This window comes from Schistocerca serialis, chromosome 4, assembly GCF_023864345.2.
Source record: "Schistocerca serialis cubense isolate TAMUIC-IGC-003099 chromosome 4, iqSchSeri2.2, whole genome shotgun sequence".
In the NCBI taxonomy this organism is placed as follows: domain Eukaryota; kingdom Metazoa; phylum Arthropoda; class Insecta; order Orthoptera; family Acrididae; genus Schistocerca; species Schistocerca serialis.
Genome location: NC_064641.1, coordinates 350,001,050 through 350,018,964, shown reverse-complemented (window position 1 = coordinate 350,018,964; position 17,915 = coordinate 350,001,050). Strand labels below are relative to the sequence as shown.

General features: G+C 43.9%; 1 protein-coding gene across 2 annotated transcripts in view; it reads left to right on the top strand.

Moving 5' to 3' along the window:
- Positions 1–17,915, top strand: part of LOC126474125 (proton-coupled amino acid transporter-like protein pathetic) — a 74,042-nt gene that overhangs the window by 38,505 nt on the left and 17,622 nt on the right. For both annotated transcript variants that reach the window (XM_050101558.1, XM_050101559.1), the window contains exons 3-6: positions 2,836–2,940; positions 5,784–5,934; positions 12,906–13,030; positions 17,073–17,157. In XM_050101558.1, coding sequence (XP_049957515.1) covers positions 2,836–2,940; positions 5,784–5,934; positions 12,906–13,030; positions 17,073–17,157 — 466 coding nt within the window. The remainder of the gene's footprint in view (positions 1–2,835; positions 2,941–5,783; positions 5,935–12,905; positions 13,031–17,072; positions 17,158–17,915) is intronic.

The following is a 17,915-nucleotide window of genomic DNA, read 5'->3' as shown; positions in this document are numbered from 1 at the left end:
AGTCGAATTGAGTCGGGTGATGCTGAGGGAAATGAGACACTTAAAGTAGTAAAGGAGTTTTGCTATTTGGGGAGCAAAATAACTGATGATGTTCAAAGTAGAGAGGATATAAAATGTAGGCTGGCAATGGCAAGGAGAGCGTTTCTGAAGAAGAAAATTTGTTAACATCGAGTGTAGATTTAAATGTCAGGAACTCGTTTCTGAAAGTATTTTTATGGAGTGTAGCCATGTATGGAAGTGAAACGTGGACGATTAATAGTTTAGACAAGAAGAGAATAGAAGCTTTCGAAATGTGGTGCTACAAAAGAATGCTGAAGATTAGATGGGTAGATCACATAACTACGAGGAGGTATTGAATAGAATCGGGGAGAAGAGGAGCTTGTGGCACAACTTTACTAGAAGAAGGGATCGGTTGGTAGGACATGTTCTGAGACATCGAGGGATCGCCAATTTAGTATTGGAGGGCAGCGTGGAGGGTAAATATCGTAGAGGGAAACCAAGACATGAATACACTAAGCAGATTCAGAACAATGTAGGCTGCAGTAGGTACTGGGGGATTAAGATGCATACACAGGATAGAGTAGCATGGAGATCTGCATCGAACCAGTCTCAGGACTGAAGACCATAACAACAACACAAGTTCTAGGGTTCAAAATGGTTCAAATGGCTCTGAGCACTATGGGACTCAACTGCTGAGGTCATTAGTCCCCTAGAACTTAGAGCTAGTTAAACCTAACTAACCTAAGGACATCACAAACATCCATGCCCGAGGCAGGATTCGAACCTGCGACCGTAGCGGTCTTGCGGTTCCAGACTGCAGCGCCTTTAACCGCACGGCCACTTCGGCCGGCTCAAGTTCTAGGGGACTGATGACCTCAGATGTTAAGTCCCATAGTGCTCGGAGCCATTTGAACCATTTTGCTATATTCTCAGGTGTTTCTCAGAACTGTTGTTTCAAAAAAATGGTTCTGAGCACTATGGGACTCAACATCTGTGGTCATAAGTCCCCTAGAACATCGAACTACTTAAACCTAACTAACCTAAGGACATCACACACATCCATGCCCGAGGCAGGATTCGAACCTGCGACCGTAGCAGTCGCGCGGTTCCGGACTGCGCACCTAGAACCGCTAGACCACCGCGGCCGGCAACTGTTGTTTCAATTACTGTTAAATCATGGGGGACGTAACAGTTTACGAAAACTCTGGTTCTTCTTTCACTTATTGGTGCTACGTATCCCTGTTTGGCAATTTTTTTCCATGTCATTGCACTTAGTTTGTGCCTGCTTACTGTGTTATTAATGTTATGTCTATGACATTAGAAATAAATCTCTGGTTTTATGCAATGGGCTACGTCATCGTGCAAGAATTCTGTATACTTTCGTTATTTCATCTACATCTACAGCTACATCTACATACATCCTCCGCACTCCACCATACTGTACTTGGCGGAGGGTACCTCGTACCACAACTAGCATCTTCTCTCCCTGTTCCACTCCCAAACAGAACGAGGGAAAGATGACTGCCTATATGCCTCTGTACGAGCCCTTATCTCCCTTATCTTATCTTTGTGGGGTTTCCGCGAAATATAAGTTGGCCGCAGTAAAATTGTACTGCAGTCTGCCTCAAATGCTGGTTCTCCAAATTTCCTCAGTAGCGATTCACGAAATGAACACCTCCTTTCCTCCAGAGACTCCCACCCGAGTTCCGAAGCATTTCCGTAACACTCGCGTGATGATCAACTCTACCACTAACAAATCTAGCAGCCCGCCTCTGAATTGCTTCAATGTCCTCCCTCAATCTGACCTGATAGGGATCCCAAACGCTCGAGCAGTACTCAAGATTAGGTCGTATTAGTGTTTTATAAGCGATCTCCTTTACAGATGAATCACATCTTCCGAAAATTCTACCAATGAACCGAAGACGACTATCCGCTTTCCCCACAACTGCCATTACATGCTTGCCCCACTTCATATCGCTCTGCAATGTTACGCCCATGTATTTAATCGACGTGACTGTGTCAAGCTCTACACTACTACTGGAGTATTCAAACATTACGGGATTCTTTTTCCTATTCTTCTGCATTAATTTACATTTATCTATATTTATAGTTAGCTGCCATTCTTTACACCAATCACAAATCCTGTCCAAGTCATATTGTATCCTCCTACAGTTACTCAACGACGACACCTTCCCGTACACCACAGCATTATCAGCAAACAGTCGCACATTGCTATCCACCCTATCCAAAAGATCATTTATGTTGAAAATCAGCATTCAGGATGGAAAGTAATCTGGAAATCGGATATTCACAAGGCGCGTGGTGAAATACAGTCCCCACTTTTTTTTCAGACTCAGATTGTGGTCTACCACACCCGAATCACAATAATGCTTGAATAAATTCCCCTCTTAATCTTAAAATCAGAGCTGGTTGAGGAGATGGTATAGAAGAACATGACATTAGTGAATATCAAAAACCTTTTGTTCCAGTGAGAACTCCATTTGTTTCTGTGGTCCAGTAATCTCTTAACCTATGGAAATTTGCTGAACATCTGCAACAATTGCAATCATTGTTACTAATTGTACACGCAATTATCGTACATAAGTACTTTTCAAATGATGATTACGTCACAGAAATTTACTTGGATGAAACACTACAAGCTTTCTCCTCGTTAATCGTCTTTCAACGGAATGCACCAATTACAAAATTGTAGACACAAAGCTGTTCAGTTACGCAACAAATCTCAGTACTGCAGAATGACCATGTGTCAAATGAATTTCGGTACAATGTGAGCGACAGTTCACACTTAGTGTGTGCTGCTTTCCTCTTCCACAGGGTGAGCGTGACGGACTTAAAGAGCGGCGGGCAGAATGGTTCGGCACCCGCAGCTACAGCTGACTACGATCCTTTCGCCGAAAGGAACCGTGAAAATGCCTACTCGTAAGTATTCATGACGATAATTCTGTGTATAGTAGAGTCACTCATGACGAACATTTAATAATTTATTAAATTTTATTGATTTCACTGTCGGCAGGGGGCAAAACATAATTACAGGGAAAATCATCACTATTTTACCATTGTTTCATTTTTTCCTGTCCAGCTTTTGAATTATTATCCCGTCGTCTGGCGTCACAGGCAAAGATGCAATGCACACTGACAGACAAAGAAAAAAAATCTTCAAAATGATTAACTGCTAGTATTAAATACACGATATAATATGTTTAAAATAGTAGAATAGTGAAACGAATTACTGTAAAATACACTTTCATTGGGACACGACCTAATTAAAATGTACTGGGTAATCATTCAGGATTGGAGAGAAACTTTTGTGTTTGTTCATTCACTAACTGTTCAAGATTATTCTTGCGGTTCCTCTTGATCTCGAGCATTACGAACAGCGCAAGTTTATATTTGTCTAGTGTGAAATTTACCTTCTCTTAACCTTATGACTTCACTTTCATTCATTCGTTACGTCTGTTAGAAGGATTTGACATAATACATAGCGTTCTGTTACTCATCTTTTCTCACTAAAATTCTCGCAACTATAGGAAACTACACTACTGGCCATTAAAATTCCTATACCAGGAACATGATGTGCTACAGACGCGAAATTTAACCGACAGGAAGAAGATGCTGTAATATGCAAATGATAAGCTTTTCAGAGCATTCACACGAGGCTGGCGCCGGTGGCGACACCTACAACGAGCTGACATGAGAAAGTTTCCAACAGATTTCTTATACACAAACAGCAGTTGACCGACGTTGCCTGGTGAAACGTTGTTGTGATGCCTCGTGTAAGGAGGAGAAATGCGTACCATCACGTTTCCGACTTTGATAAAGGTCGGATTGTAGCCTGTCGCGATTGAGGTTTATCGTATCGCGACATGGCTGCTCGCGTTGGTCGAGATCCAATGACTTAGCAGAATATGGAATCGGTGGGTTCAAGAGGGTAATACAGAAGGCTGTGCTGGATCCCAAAGGCCTCGTATCACTAGCAGTCGAGATGATAGGCATCTTATCCGCATGGCTGTAACGGAACATGCAGCCACGTTTCAATCCCTGAATCAACATTTGGGGATTTTTGCAAGACAACAACCATCTGCACGAACAGTTCGACGACGTTTGCAACAGCATGGACTATCAACTCGGAGACCATGACTGCGGTTACCCTTGCTCTGCATCACAGGCAGGAACGCCTGCGATGGTATACTCAATGACGAACCTGGGTGCACGAATGGCAAAACGTCATTTTTTCGGATGAATCCAGGTTCTGTTTACAGCATCATGATGGCCACATCCATGTTTGGTGACATCGCGGTGAACGCACATTGGAAGCGTGCATTCGTCATCGCCATACCCGGCGTGATGGTGTGGGGTGCCATTGGTTACACGTCTCGGTCACCTCTTGTTCGCATTGATGGCACTTTGAACAGTGGACGTTACATTTAAGATGGGTTACGACCCGTGCCTCTACCCTTCATTCGATCCCTATGAAAACCTACATTTCAGCAGGATAATGCACGACCGCATGTTGCAGGTCCTGTACGGGCATTTTTCTGGATACAGAAAATGTTTGACTGCTGCCCTGGCCAGCACATTCTTCAGATTTCTCAGCAATTGAAAACGTCTGGTCAATGGTGGCCGAGCAACTGGCTCGTCACAATACGCCAGTCACTACTGTTGATGAACTGTGGTATCGTGCTGAACCTGCATGGGCAGCTGTACCTGTACACGCCATTCAAGCTCTGTTTGACTCAATGCCCAGGCGTATGAAGGCCGTTATTACGACCAGAGGTGGTTGTTCTGGGTACTGATTTCTCAGGATGTATGCACCCAAATTGCGCGAAAATGTATCACATGTCACTTCTAGCATAATAAATTTTTTCCAACGAATACCTGTTTGTCGTCTGTGTTTCTTCTTTGTTTAGCAATTTATTGGCCAGTAGTGTAAATATCAGTTTTTCGAATTGGTTAGAAAGCGGTTCGTGAAAAGAAGTATAACGTGCTTTTAACGAGAGAAAAATTTCCATAGGTTTTAAATACTGCCTTACAGCTCATTATCTATTAGAATGGAGATCATTGTAGAAGTTACAACCAAAATCTCTTTTTTTATGCGCAGTTAGTCATTTGACTTGGGGCGCTGAAGTCGGCTAAGATTCCCATCCGAAGGCTTTAATCCAGTTAAAATACGTTTCATGGACATTTCTTTGATGTTTATTGTCTTTAGTATAGCTACAAAGGAAGGGATATTCAATAACTGAATCAGCTGGTTCCATGTTTGTAATAGCCTGTAGAGAGGAGGTCTCTCAATTTTTGTGTTTTTCAGTGTCTTTGTGGAAAAGAACGGCAGGTTTAATTTAGTTTGAGAGATAAATTCCGCCAAGTTCTTGTGTTCCAGTGTAACTTGATTTGTTAGGTAATTCTAAATGTAACAAACCTGTACGTACTGAGTTCCCTTGCCTGAGATTCATTCTGGAAACCCTTGTGGTTCAATGTGATAGCCGTACTTAAAATTCAGCTCCTGCAACACTGTTGTTACAACAATATTAGCTACTTAAATAAGCAGCCTGTCATAAACGGCTCCACACAGCAACAACAATTAACATAGAGAGACGCGTAGGTCCACTCTCGCCTCCACAAATACACACAGAGGAAGAGAGAGAGAGAGAGAGAGAGAGAGAGAGAAAGAAAGGTGTGGGGGGAATAAATGTGAACTTATGGATTTCCAACGCTTCGCGCTGAATGTGGCCACTGAGTCGCCTGACCTTTCTCTCCTTTTGCAGCGACTACGGTGCCTTGGCGCACCTGCTGAAGTCGGCTCTGAGCAGCGGCTTTCTGGTGATGCCGAATGCTTTCAAGAACGCCGGGCTCGCGTTTGGACTGGTTTCTACCTTCGTCATTGCCTTCATCTTCAACCATACTATACAACTGCTGGTAAGAGTTTCTCAACATTTTTTCCATCAATCTGCTTTAAACTTCTAGTGATATTGTTGACACAGGCTGGGAAAAATAAAGTAAACCCGGAAAATGCCTATGCAGTACTGACCTTTGTTAATGGAAAACATAGAAGGTGCTGGCTACCGTTAACGATACAGCGTTGTGCCCTATTTATCAAGCTCTGGCTAACGGATAACAGCAACAGCTTTTTCGGTGTGTGAGGATTACTTACGTTCACCTGCCCCTTCAATTTACCCCACAGGTAAAAATCACAAGGGCACTGACTGTCCTCTCATCACCGAACAGCTCGTGCAGTCGTGACAGAATAGTCATAAAGGTGATACAGGTGCTTGCTGTTCCCTTGTCTCTCTCAAAATATCCAGTCGTGACAGAATAGTCATAAAGGTGATACAGGTGCTTGCTGTTCCCTTGTCTCTCTCAAAATATCCACACAGCCTTTCTTCTTCCGTGATTTGATACCCATATTGATTAAGCAGTTGCTGCACATACAGTTTAGCATTAACAGCTAGATGAGAGAATACTGTTGCGATGGGGGCGCCGGATATTGCGCACCCAACAGCGATCTTCAGATTATGCAACGGATTTTCAGAGTGCTTGCGTAATGTCGCATATTCTGTGAGTTCACATACTCTGACAGGCTGAACTCAGACTCATCTAAAGAAATTAAAATGCGGATCCAAAAGTCCTAATTCCAGTTCAATTGGAAACCCCCTGCAGAACTCAAGGTCTCAAGTTCACCTATACGTTTTAATTCAAGGAGAACAGTAAACTTGTAAGGATTTACATGAAGGGCCTTTTTGATAACATTTCGACGCGATGATCACTCAATTTCCAGTTGCACAGAGAAACAATATTGAGAGCTCGTCGTACCGTGTTCGAGGCTTTCTTTCACTCAACCAATGTATTCTGCTGTTCGAGTTCGTTACGTAAAGCTACGGTTTTTACTCGCTACGCAGCACTTCTCGCGCCATTTTGCCACTATGTTATCCATTGTAAACTTAGATGGAGGTTTTCCACAACAATTAAAATCTTAAACATTTGCGAAAACAGTTCAGCAAATGTTTTCCACTATTTGCGCTTCACGTAACACTGGATGACGAAATACGTAAGTAGTGTCACAAAAGACGGTGCGTAAATTATGCATAAAGGTGAGAAGTCATGAGATACCGCTTCATATCGAGTCAGATTTCTTTTGCCCGGTGTAGAGCAGTGATTAGATGCGGCGGCCTCGACTCAACAAGGCGTTGGAATTCCTCTGCAGGCATTGTTAGCCATGTTGCCTCTTTAACCGTATTGCCGGTGAAGGATTCTCTGCGCGAACTGACCTCTCGATTAGGTCCCATAAATGTTCGATGGGGCTTATGTCGGGCGATCTGAGTGCGGAATGTTCTTCAAACCAATCGCCAGTCCGGTGACATGGCGTATTGCCATCCATACAAATTCCATCGTTGTTAGGAAACATAAAATCCATGAATGACTGCAAGTGGTGTCCAAGTAGCCGTCCAATCAGTTGTCGGTTCGCCGGCCGGGGTGGCCGAGCGGTTCTAGGAGCTACAGTCTGGAACCGCGCGACCAATACTGTCGCAGGTTCGAATCCTTCCTCGGGCATGGATGTGTGTGATGTCCTTAGGTTAGTTAGGTTTAAGTAGTTCTAAGTTCTAGGGGACTGATGACTTCAGAAGTTAAGTCCCATAGTGCTGAGAGCCATTTGAAGTTGTCGGTTCAGTTGAACCAGAGGGCCCAGTCTATTTCACATAAATACAGCACACACCATTATGGAGCCACCGCCAGCTTGCACAGCGCCTTATGGAGAAGGTGGTTTCCGGATACGTCCGTCATATGTGTAACGTTGATTTTTACGACTATTACTGATAGTATTGACATCTCAAAGCAAAAGCCGCTGCTTTTTGTCGTTAAATGAGGGCCATCAGCCAATGCGTTGTGCGTGGCAGCAGGTAATGCCTGAAATGTGTTATTCTCTGCACTCTCTTGACACTGTGACCTCGGAATATGGAGTTCGCTAATTCCGAAAATGGAATGTTCCATGCGTCTAGCTCCAACTAACGTTTCGCGTTCAAAGTCTGTTAATTCCTGTCAGGAGGCAATAAACACGTCAGTAACCTTTTCACATGAATTACTTGAGTACAAATGACAGCTCCGTCAATGCAGCGCCCTTTTATGCCTTGTGTATACGATACAACGGCCACTTGTGTTTGTGCGTATCGGTTCAAAATGGTTCAAATGGCTCTGAGCATTATGGGATTCAACTGCTGTGGTCATTAGTCCCCTATAACTTAGAACTACTTAAACCTAATTAACCTAAGGACATCACACACATCCATGCCCGAGGCAGGATTCGAACCTGCGACCATAGCAGTCTCACGGTTCCGGACTGCTCGCCTGGAACCGCGAGGCGTATCGGTTCCCATGACTTTTGGCACCTCAGTGTATTTCTAGACGGTAAGGGACTATCTAGGAAACAGAAACCTAAGAGCACAGTTTTAATATGTTTTAACCAGTTCCTAGATAGCAAAATATTTCTCGTTTTTAGGTCAATACGCAAATAATAAAACACAATTTCTATTAATAACATAGTACTATACAAAAATGTGTCTGACAGCAATTTGATATGGCTGAATAACCAAACCTCTCCGTAAACAGAAACACGCGGACTTAATTGTAGTGTAGTGTCCGCCAATAATGACGTGTATCTAAATTTATAGGATGAAGGAAAGCAATCATGAAGTCATCTACGAGAAACCAAAGACACAGAACTTTACAAGTAACTATTGTAATTCCTTTCGCCGCGAGGACGTCTATCGAAGAGAGTTCAGCATTAGTTTCTAGCGAGAAGAAATTAGGTGTCTGTTAAAGAAAAAAAACTGTATTCTATCATCCAGGGATTGATAAGTAAACTTTGGAGTTATTCATTTGTTTGATCAAAGAGGTACACGAGGTACACAATACCGCAGCAGTCCGTCTGAACCTATCTTAACACTCTGAAACTACTGAACTTTATTCAACGCCACTGGCCAGAGTCTAAGATCAAAGCTTGGGTGGATGCGTCTGTTGGAAATATAATGATCCCTGTTATGAAAAAAAAAGTCCTTTGTCCTCGTAGTCAACAGGATTCCATTTTCAAGAACAGCGACAACAAAAGAAAAGAAAAAAAAAAAAGAAGCAGACAACTACTGTGGATCGTTTATTCGTGAAGCACGGACCATGTGCAAGACGATTCATGAGATACTGTTTTTCTGGTTACAGTCTTTACGTAATTGGAGGGGAGGGGGGACTTTCCTTGGCTCTTACAGTCTCAAGGCTAGAAGGTGCGCATCATATGCCCAGGTACGGACAGATACTTCCAGGAAATGGTGGCGAAGAAGGTGTCGCAACGCTTCCTGGAAGACGTAGGACATTATGAGTACTCTTTGTCACCGGTTCTTTGTGGCCACGATCTGCGAAGTGTACCTCCCATTGACAAAATAATAGCGATTTTTTTCAGCCTCCGCAAAGCAGCTAAGAGTAAAATGCTGGCAGTGTCTGCAGCTTTCCCGGCTGACTAAATCGACTTCGCATATTTCGGTAGAAGTCTAACAGTTTCTAACTACTGCATGATTGCCATTTAATTTCCAGCGTAAAGTAATGAAACTGTATTTTATCCACAGTGACAAATACGTGAATACATTCTGTTACATTCTAAAATCACTATACAATACTGAGAAATAATTTTACGCATTTTCTTTCGGTTGGTATTCATTAAATCCGACGCACGCTTTGCACAAAGAATTCTCATAGCTAATTTTCCGAGTGAATTGTACGACACCTTTTCCTTCTGATACGTCTATGATGTTAGCTACTGTGTACCTTATTCAATTTAAAGTGGATTTGCACTGCTTAAAATACGTCCACCATATGTAAACAGATGTGGTTCTGCATACCGTGTCTGTATGATGTAACAAGCATAGGTGAGTAATATGTATATGGACGTGGCCTTTTGCACAAGGTGCTTTATGTTTTTCAATAATTATTTTAGTGATGAGAAGCCTTTTATAATGTGCTGATTTTAATGGATCTGGCATCTTGTGTGTGAGTTCAGAGTAAAATGAACATGTTTTACAACAAAAAGATTTTAAGACCTGAAAATGACAGCAAAGTCTGTTGCAACCGGTTGTTTTAAATAAAGAAATGTTTTGTGCGATCTTGGCTACTGAACGGTTTTTACAATTAAAACCGATCTCTAAGTGAGAAAATCCAACTTTTCAGGTCATCGACTGAAGTGAAGCTCACAGAACATGCTCACTTCGTAATGTTGTGTACTAGAAAGTAAGCCCACTTCGTAATGTCGTGTACTAGAAACTAAATACAACAAACTAATTTAACGCTTGACCCCTAATAACAAAAAATAAAGCACCATGCCTCTGCAAGGCCGAGAGTTCTTGTCCTTGTTATTGTGTAGCCTTCTCGAGCCCATGTATCTAAAGGTTTTTCTGTAGTTCCGCTCCATCTTTTTTCTGTTTGTCCCTCTTTTCTATTTTTCTCTCTGTCCCTCTTTTCTTTCTTGAAGCGAAAACTTTTAGCTTCGTTTGCGAAAGTGAATCAGTCGCAGCTTGTCAAACTTCCGCCTCATTTTCTGCAGAGCAGTCAGTAACGTCCTCTCCTTCTTGTTTTATTGACAATCCAAACCAAAGGACAAAAACAGGTGCACCGCCCTAGTTTCGGTCTGCAGTGGCAAACCTTATTGGTAGCTCTAGCACAAAGACGTAACGGGCAGATAGCGTCTGACTATGTTCCTAGTCACACATTTATTTCAACTAACGACGTACTTAGCAACACACCAGTTTTACATTAAGGATGTGACTCATATTCAGTTTTGACAATATTCGCCAGAACCTTCCGTCAAGAGAAACTTCTCATCGTCTTCGTAACCGAAGAAGCTAAATTTTGTACTACGAATACCTGGGCTTGATTTTTGTGTATGTGATTAGATGGTAGGATGTATATGACGCTGAACTGGCGGGGTGTTGAGACTTGCAGAAAGAGTATACTAAAAGTGACATTTCATAGTGTATTTACTACGCTGTTAAAGTTTCTACGGTAGCGTATTTTACGTGAGTTCATATATTAAAAAGGAAATGAGTAATAGCCCACGCATCGAATTACTGGGACTCTGTGATCTGGGAAGCAGTCGAAATTACACTTAGCGACAATAACTTTAACAGAGACAACGGCTATGCAATTAGTAACACCTGGAAGAATGCACTGGATAAAGAAAAATCGCAGAGGATAGCTTCCCGCACTTTACCTCCTGATTCAAGGCATGGCGCTGCAAGCAACACTGGATAGAAACTACATCTATGGAAGTAGAGGGCACCACTTCACTACGCGCCATACCGCTGTTGCTATGACGCACTCCAGCCAATCAGAAGCCATCCTTTGCATATAAGTGGGAGCCTCGCTAGTTTACGACACCGCCCTGAGATACCTTGGCCTCACCCTCGACCGGCATCTCACCTGGACCCCTCACCTCCATACCATCCAGCAGAAAGCCCATTCCCACCTCCACCTTCTGAAACTCCTGTCTGGCCAGACATGGCGATTGCATCCTTTTACCATCCTCCAGACCTACAAATCCCTCATCTGTCCTATCCTCTGTTATGCCAGCGTTGCCTGGATCTCCACACCCACCTGCTTTTATAAGGCCCTCCAAATCCTCGAACGTCATGTGCTCCGCCTTGCCTTCCGTATCCGCCTTCCTTCCCCCACACAGCTCTTGTATGAACTCATCCCCTTCCCCCATCTCCTCCTGTTCCTCCAACATCTCACATCCTTTACATTGTCTGCAGGCTTGATCTGCTCCACCCTCTGGTTTTGTCCTTCCTCTCTCCACTCCCCAGCCACTGCCGCACCTCTATCTCTGTATCCCTCCCTCTCTCCACCTCCACACCCTCCTTCATCAGGGCAATTTCCAGTGTCTCCCCCTCCCGGATGATGAACTTCGCCATGACATCTACCCTTCCTTCCAACTATAACCTGGCCTTGTTCCCCCCCCCCCCCCCCAGGGGCCCCTTTTTCCTCTCCCCTCCTTCTCCCTGAGCGGATTTTCCTCCTCCCCCCTCCAGGACCCTGCACCCCATCTTTGCCTCTTTCCTTCCCACATCCCTCCCTACCTGGCCCTCCTCAGCGCGCCCCCTGCCCATCTCCCCCCTCTCTTCCCCTCCCTCCCACCCTCCTTCCGGTCCCCCTCATCTCCTTGTGCCTGGCAGATCATCCGTTTTGACCATCTTCAGTGTGCCACGTCAGTTTTTTGTTTAGTGCTGTTTCTCCTGTGCGTCAATAGGTGTGATTTTAATTGTGTGCTGCCTTGAGGCTCCGTGTCAGTGTTTGTTATGTGCTACGCCATCTGTCGATACTTTAATGCTCTGGTCATACTGTGCCTTGTGTTCTTTTAATTGTCCCAGTGTGTGGTTTTTTGTGTGCACTACATTTTTACGGTTTTTATCTCCATTTTACAGTCGCCCCTTTTTTTGTCTATCGCCTTCCATGATGTTCCCCCTTTTTTATATCTATGTTCACCATATTTTCTCCTTTGTATATTTTGAAATGTCTTCTCTTGTTTGTTCTATGTCTTTCGGCTGAAGAGCAGCACATATGCTGCTGCCAGCCATCCCCGATGGGGAATTGAAATACAATAAAGGAAAAATAAAAAATAGGTTACGACAGTCAGTTTTAGCCCTGACGATCACCATGGAGGTAGTGGTCGAAAGCTTGGAGTTTTATCCTGAATTGACGCGGCATGTGCACCGAGAGACTTTTATTCAAGAAATACGTCGCGAAAGACTTCGTAGCCATGCTAGAATGTCAGTAGTCATTAGTGGTCCGTGCACCGTTTGCGGTCGCTGGCGGTAGTGCTACCAACTGTATTTGAACCAGAGTCCGTTGCTTTGCAGGTGCGTTGCTCCCAAGAGCTGTGCCGGCGGGAGCGCGTGCCGGTGCTCGCCTTCGCTGAGACCGCGGAGGCGGCCTTCAAGACCTCCAGGTTTCCAGTCCTCCGCTCCTACTCCACGTTCGCAAAGTGAGTAATCGTATCGAGCCGAGAATAATTTTAATAACTAGTAATAATGTAACTACCACTGCATAGTGACTCTAAAGAAACCTGTAGCGCCGGCCGGTGTGGCCTTGCGGTTCTAGGCGCTTCAGTCTGGAACCGCGTGACCACTACGGTCGCAGGTTCGAATCCTGCCTCGGGTATGGATGTGTGTGGTTAGTTAGGTGAGTTAGGTTTAAGTAGTTCTAAGTTCTAGGGGACTGATGACCACAGATGTTATGTCCCATAGTGCTCAGAGCCATTTGAACCATTTGAAACCTGTAGCATTTAAACTCAACTTGATGTTTCTGCTTAATGAATTCTTCTTCTCGAAAGTGTATAAACTGCTGGATAATAAAATTACAACATAAAGAAGGCGATATGTAACAAACCTCGGGTTGTCATGAAGTAAACTAAATGTTAAAAAAGAAAACAACCGTCGCGTCATGAAGGAATTATCCGAATGGGACGGAAAGCGATAGATATGATCTACATGTACAGACAAACAAATGATTACTTCCTCAGAAAAATTGTATGATTTATTCTAGAAGAAGATCTTCACAAAACGAGCAAGTCTATAACGTGTTGGTCCACCTCCGACCCTTGGACAAGCAGTGATGCAGCTTGGAAATATGATAATTTTTGGAATTCCATTTGAGGACCACCGTGGCAAATTCTGCCCTACTGGTGCGTTAGATCTCATAATTCCAAGATGATTGGAGGGCCCTGCCCATAATGAGCCAAACGTCATCAACTGAGGAGAGATCCGGCGATCTTGCTCGCCAAGGTAGGGTTTGGCAAGCACGAAGACAAGCTCTCACCGTGTTCCGACGGGTAGTCTCTTGCCGAAATGTAAGAAGAGGATGGTTCGCCTTGAAGGGCAACAAAACAGGACGCAGAGTACCGTCATTGTACGTCTGTGCTGTTAAGGCGCCGCGGATGACAACGAAAAGAGTCCTGATATCAAATGAAATAGCATCACACCTGGTTGTACTGCGGGCGACTGTGGGGTTCGTAACCCATCGCCGTCCGGGGCATCTCCAGAGATGTCTTCGCTGGTGATCGGGCCTCAATTAGAAGCGGGACTCATTACTGAAGATGCTCATAACGCTGATCCCTCCAGAATACTGTACAGCATGTGAGACACTGCTCTCCGTACACCACTTTCATCTTGCGATAAATTTGTGAAGCATGCTTCCCTTCAGCGTGAAGAAACTGGATAACCGCTCTTTGAGCTGATCGGGAGAAATCCATCATGGAGCGAACTGCGGGAAGCATTCTTTAGAAAAGACGAAATTGTTGCGAAGCCGTTAACTCTGCTTATGCAACTGCGAATATCATCACGCCACCTCGCGGTTAGAACATTCCCTCACTGTGATTATACCGGGTGATCAAAAAGTCAGTATAAATTTGAAAACTGAATAAATCACGGAATAATGTAGATAGAGAGGTACAAATTGACACTCATGCTTGGAATGGCATGGGTGTTATTAGAACCAAAAAAATGCAAAAGTTCAAAAAGTGTCCGACAGATGGCGCTTCATCTGATCAGAATAGCAATAATTAACATAACAAAGTAAGACAAAGCAAAGATGATGTTATTTACAGAAAATGCTCAATATGTCCACCATCATTCCTCAACAATAGCTGTAGTCGAGGAATAATGTTGTGAACAGCACTGTAAAGCATGACCGGAGTTATGGTGAGGCATTGCCGTCGGATGTTGTCTTTCAGCATTCCTAGAGACGTCGGTCGATCACGATACACTTGCGCCTTCAGGTAACCCCAAACCCAATAATCGCACGGACTGAGGTCTGGGGACCTGGGAGGCCAAGCATGTCAAAAGTGGCGGCTGAGCACACGATCATCACCAAACGACGCGCGCAAGAGATCTGTCGGACATTTTGTGAACTTTGTTTTTTTTTTTTTGTTCTAATAAAACCCCATGTCATTCCAAGCCAGTGTGTCAATTTTTACCTCTCTATTTACATTATTCCATGGTTTATTAAGTTCTCAAATTTATACTGACTGTTTGATCACCCGGTATACAATGGAGCTACCTTGAAGGTCTCCTTCTGAATTTGGCACATGTTGCTGGTAGAAGTAACACTCTCTACAATCCGTCTGTCAGAAATAGGTAAGCGGTTGGTTCCTCCATTCAGAAATGGCATCTGTATAGTGTTTGTGTGTGAGGAGATGGTTTCATGCCTCGTATAAGAAGGAGAAACGTCTGTCGCAATTAAACAGTCTTCTTACCAAATCAGACGACCCCGAGGGAACTAGATTCGGTTATATGGTTAGAAAATCTTTCAGACGGTATTTTCCTAATGTGTAGGCGTATATAGAATTGAAACGTTGACAGTAAACGGTTCAGACAACGATACACACTTGTTGGGCAAAGAGCAAACGGACAATTTTCTGGTAACTGATATGTCCACCCGGTTACATGTGTCATACAAAGAAAACGAGAATATCTAGAAGCCTTCTTTAAAGCACACTCCTTTTCTTCCGAATAGAAATTCCTCGTAGTAGGAGCTACAAATACGATACAACCTTTAATACTTAGAAGGTTCAGTTATAGACTTTCGTATGCCCCCCATAACATTATCTGTCAATTTCACTAGAATGCAAAATCTTGCCACTCCTTATAGATTCAGAGTTGTGAAGGGCTCTGTCGCAACAGGTCATACGAAAAGCAGCGTATCATCGAGATGAACATTGTTAACAGACACTGTTAATTCTTCATTAGCACTGTCTGGAAACTTGTCCGCTTTGTAAAGTAGGACAAATGGTAATCTATGGCATCTCTCCCGAAAGAGCACACTGCTGGTGCACGCACAAGTGTTTCAGAGCACACCATTCATCGTACATTGTTGAACATGAAACTCCGCAGCAGACAACTCGTACGCGTTCACATGCTGACCCAGCGACATCGGCGGTTGCGATTGCAGTGGGCACGGGACCATCGGGATTCGACCGTCGATCTAAGGAGACGTGTCGGCTCTTCGGCTGAATCACATTTTTGACACACGAGGGCGATGGTCGTGCCAACGAAAGACGTCATCGAAGTGATCGGCGGCTCAAAATGCGCAGCGCGCCTCGGACGCAGGCTGGTGCGAGCTGAATTATGCTATGGGAGACATTATCCTTTCATGGGACCTGTGGTAATAATCGAAGACACGCTGACAGCTGCGAAACACCTGCATTCATTAATGCTTGATGTCTTCCCCGAGGGCGACCTCGTCTTTCAGTAGTATAATTGTCCGTGCCTCGGAGCGATAACAGTTGTGCAGTGGTTTGAGGAACATTATAGTAAACTCACGTTGATGCCTCTGCGACAAAATTCGCCTGACGTAAATTCTATAGAGCCCATTTGGGTCGCTATTGGGCGCCATCACAGCGTACGCAAACCAGCGGCCCTTTATTTATGCGAATTTCATGACCTGTGCGTGGAAATATAATGCCATATATGTCTAGGAACCTACCAGCAAACTGTCGGATCCCTGATGCTCAGAACCAGTGATGTATTTTGCTACAAAGACGGACAAACAAGCTATTAAACAGGTGGTGATAATGTCTAGGCTCATCAGTGTATATTCTCTGTTTTGTAAGTAATATTCACTTTCAAATTATTTCCTTACTTGTTCTTTCCCTTGAAGAAAGAACCTTAAGCTTCAGCAGCCCGTGTAGTAAGGGGTCATTAGAGTCTGAGCACAATCTCAGATAGGTCTAGAATAGGGAAAGAAATCGACAATGTGGTTTAGAAAGGAACCATACCAGCATCCGACTTATGCAAGTAGGAAAACCACGTCAAACCTGGATGGGAGGACGGGCTTTACAACCCTCATCTCCTGTAAGTGCCATGCCCTAACCACTAAACGACCTCAGTCATTTATTGTGGTTTTAGAATTAGTTACACGTGTTTATTTACTCAAGTGTCGCAAAATGTAGTTATTCTGAATAATTATGTTGCTTGTCAGCCGCTGCTCTTATTATGGTATTCGATTTACTCACGCAGCCCTCTTCACAGGAATTTTGTGAACGTCGGGATCCTGTCATCTTACTACGGAGCGTCCTCCGTGTACCTGCTGCTGCTCGCCACTTCGGTACAGCAGGTGAGTCTGCTGTCATAAGCCAAATTTGAAGACACTACTACAACACACAGGAATACAACATTCTAAGTGAAATGAACGCGAGACTTCCGGTATAGAATATCAACCTTGCAGAGACCTACTGACTGATACTACACGACAATTGCATTTTGTAAACACACCTGCTTCACAGAAAAACTATTTTCCGTGTTTCCAAGCTCCTGATAACTACACTTGTATTACTGACTCTGATTTAAGTGTGTGTGGGCGTGGAGGGGTGGGGGGGTAGGAGGGGGAAGTCGTGCACTCTCCTGTGTGTGTGTGTGTGTGTGAGAGAGAGAGAGTGCGTTCGGTAAGACCGCAAAGCTTGCAACAGAAGAGAACGAGGAGGAGATTAATGTTTAAGGTCCCATTGACAACGACGTCATAATACACGGAACACAAGCTCGGATTAGGGAAGGATGAGGAAGGAAATCGGCCGTGTCCTTTAAAGGAAACTTCGCGACATTTGCCTTCAGCGATTTAGGGAAATCACGGGATATCTAAATCTCAATTGCCGGTCGCGAATTTGAACTGTCCTGCTCCCGAATGCGAGTCCAGTGTGCTAACCACTGCGTTACCTAGCTCAATCTTGCAACAAAAATGAGTAAGCGTACATGCTTTTAAAAATTTAGAAACATAAGACTAAAACTCTCGATCCAACACACGAATCGTTATAGCAGATAGAAACAAATTTATTTAACATGTAAAACACATTAAGAGAGCAATAAACGAAAAAAAAT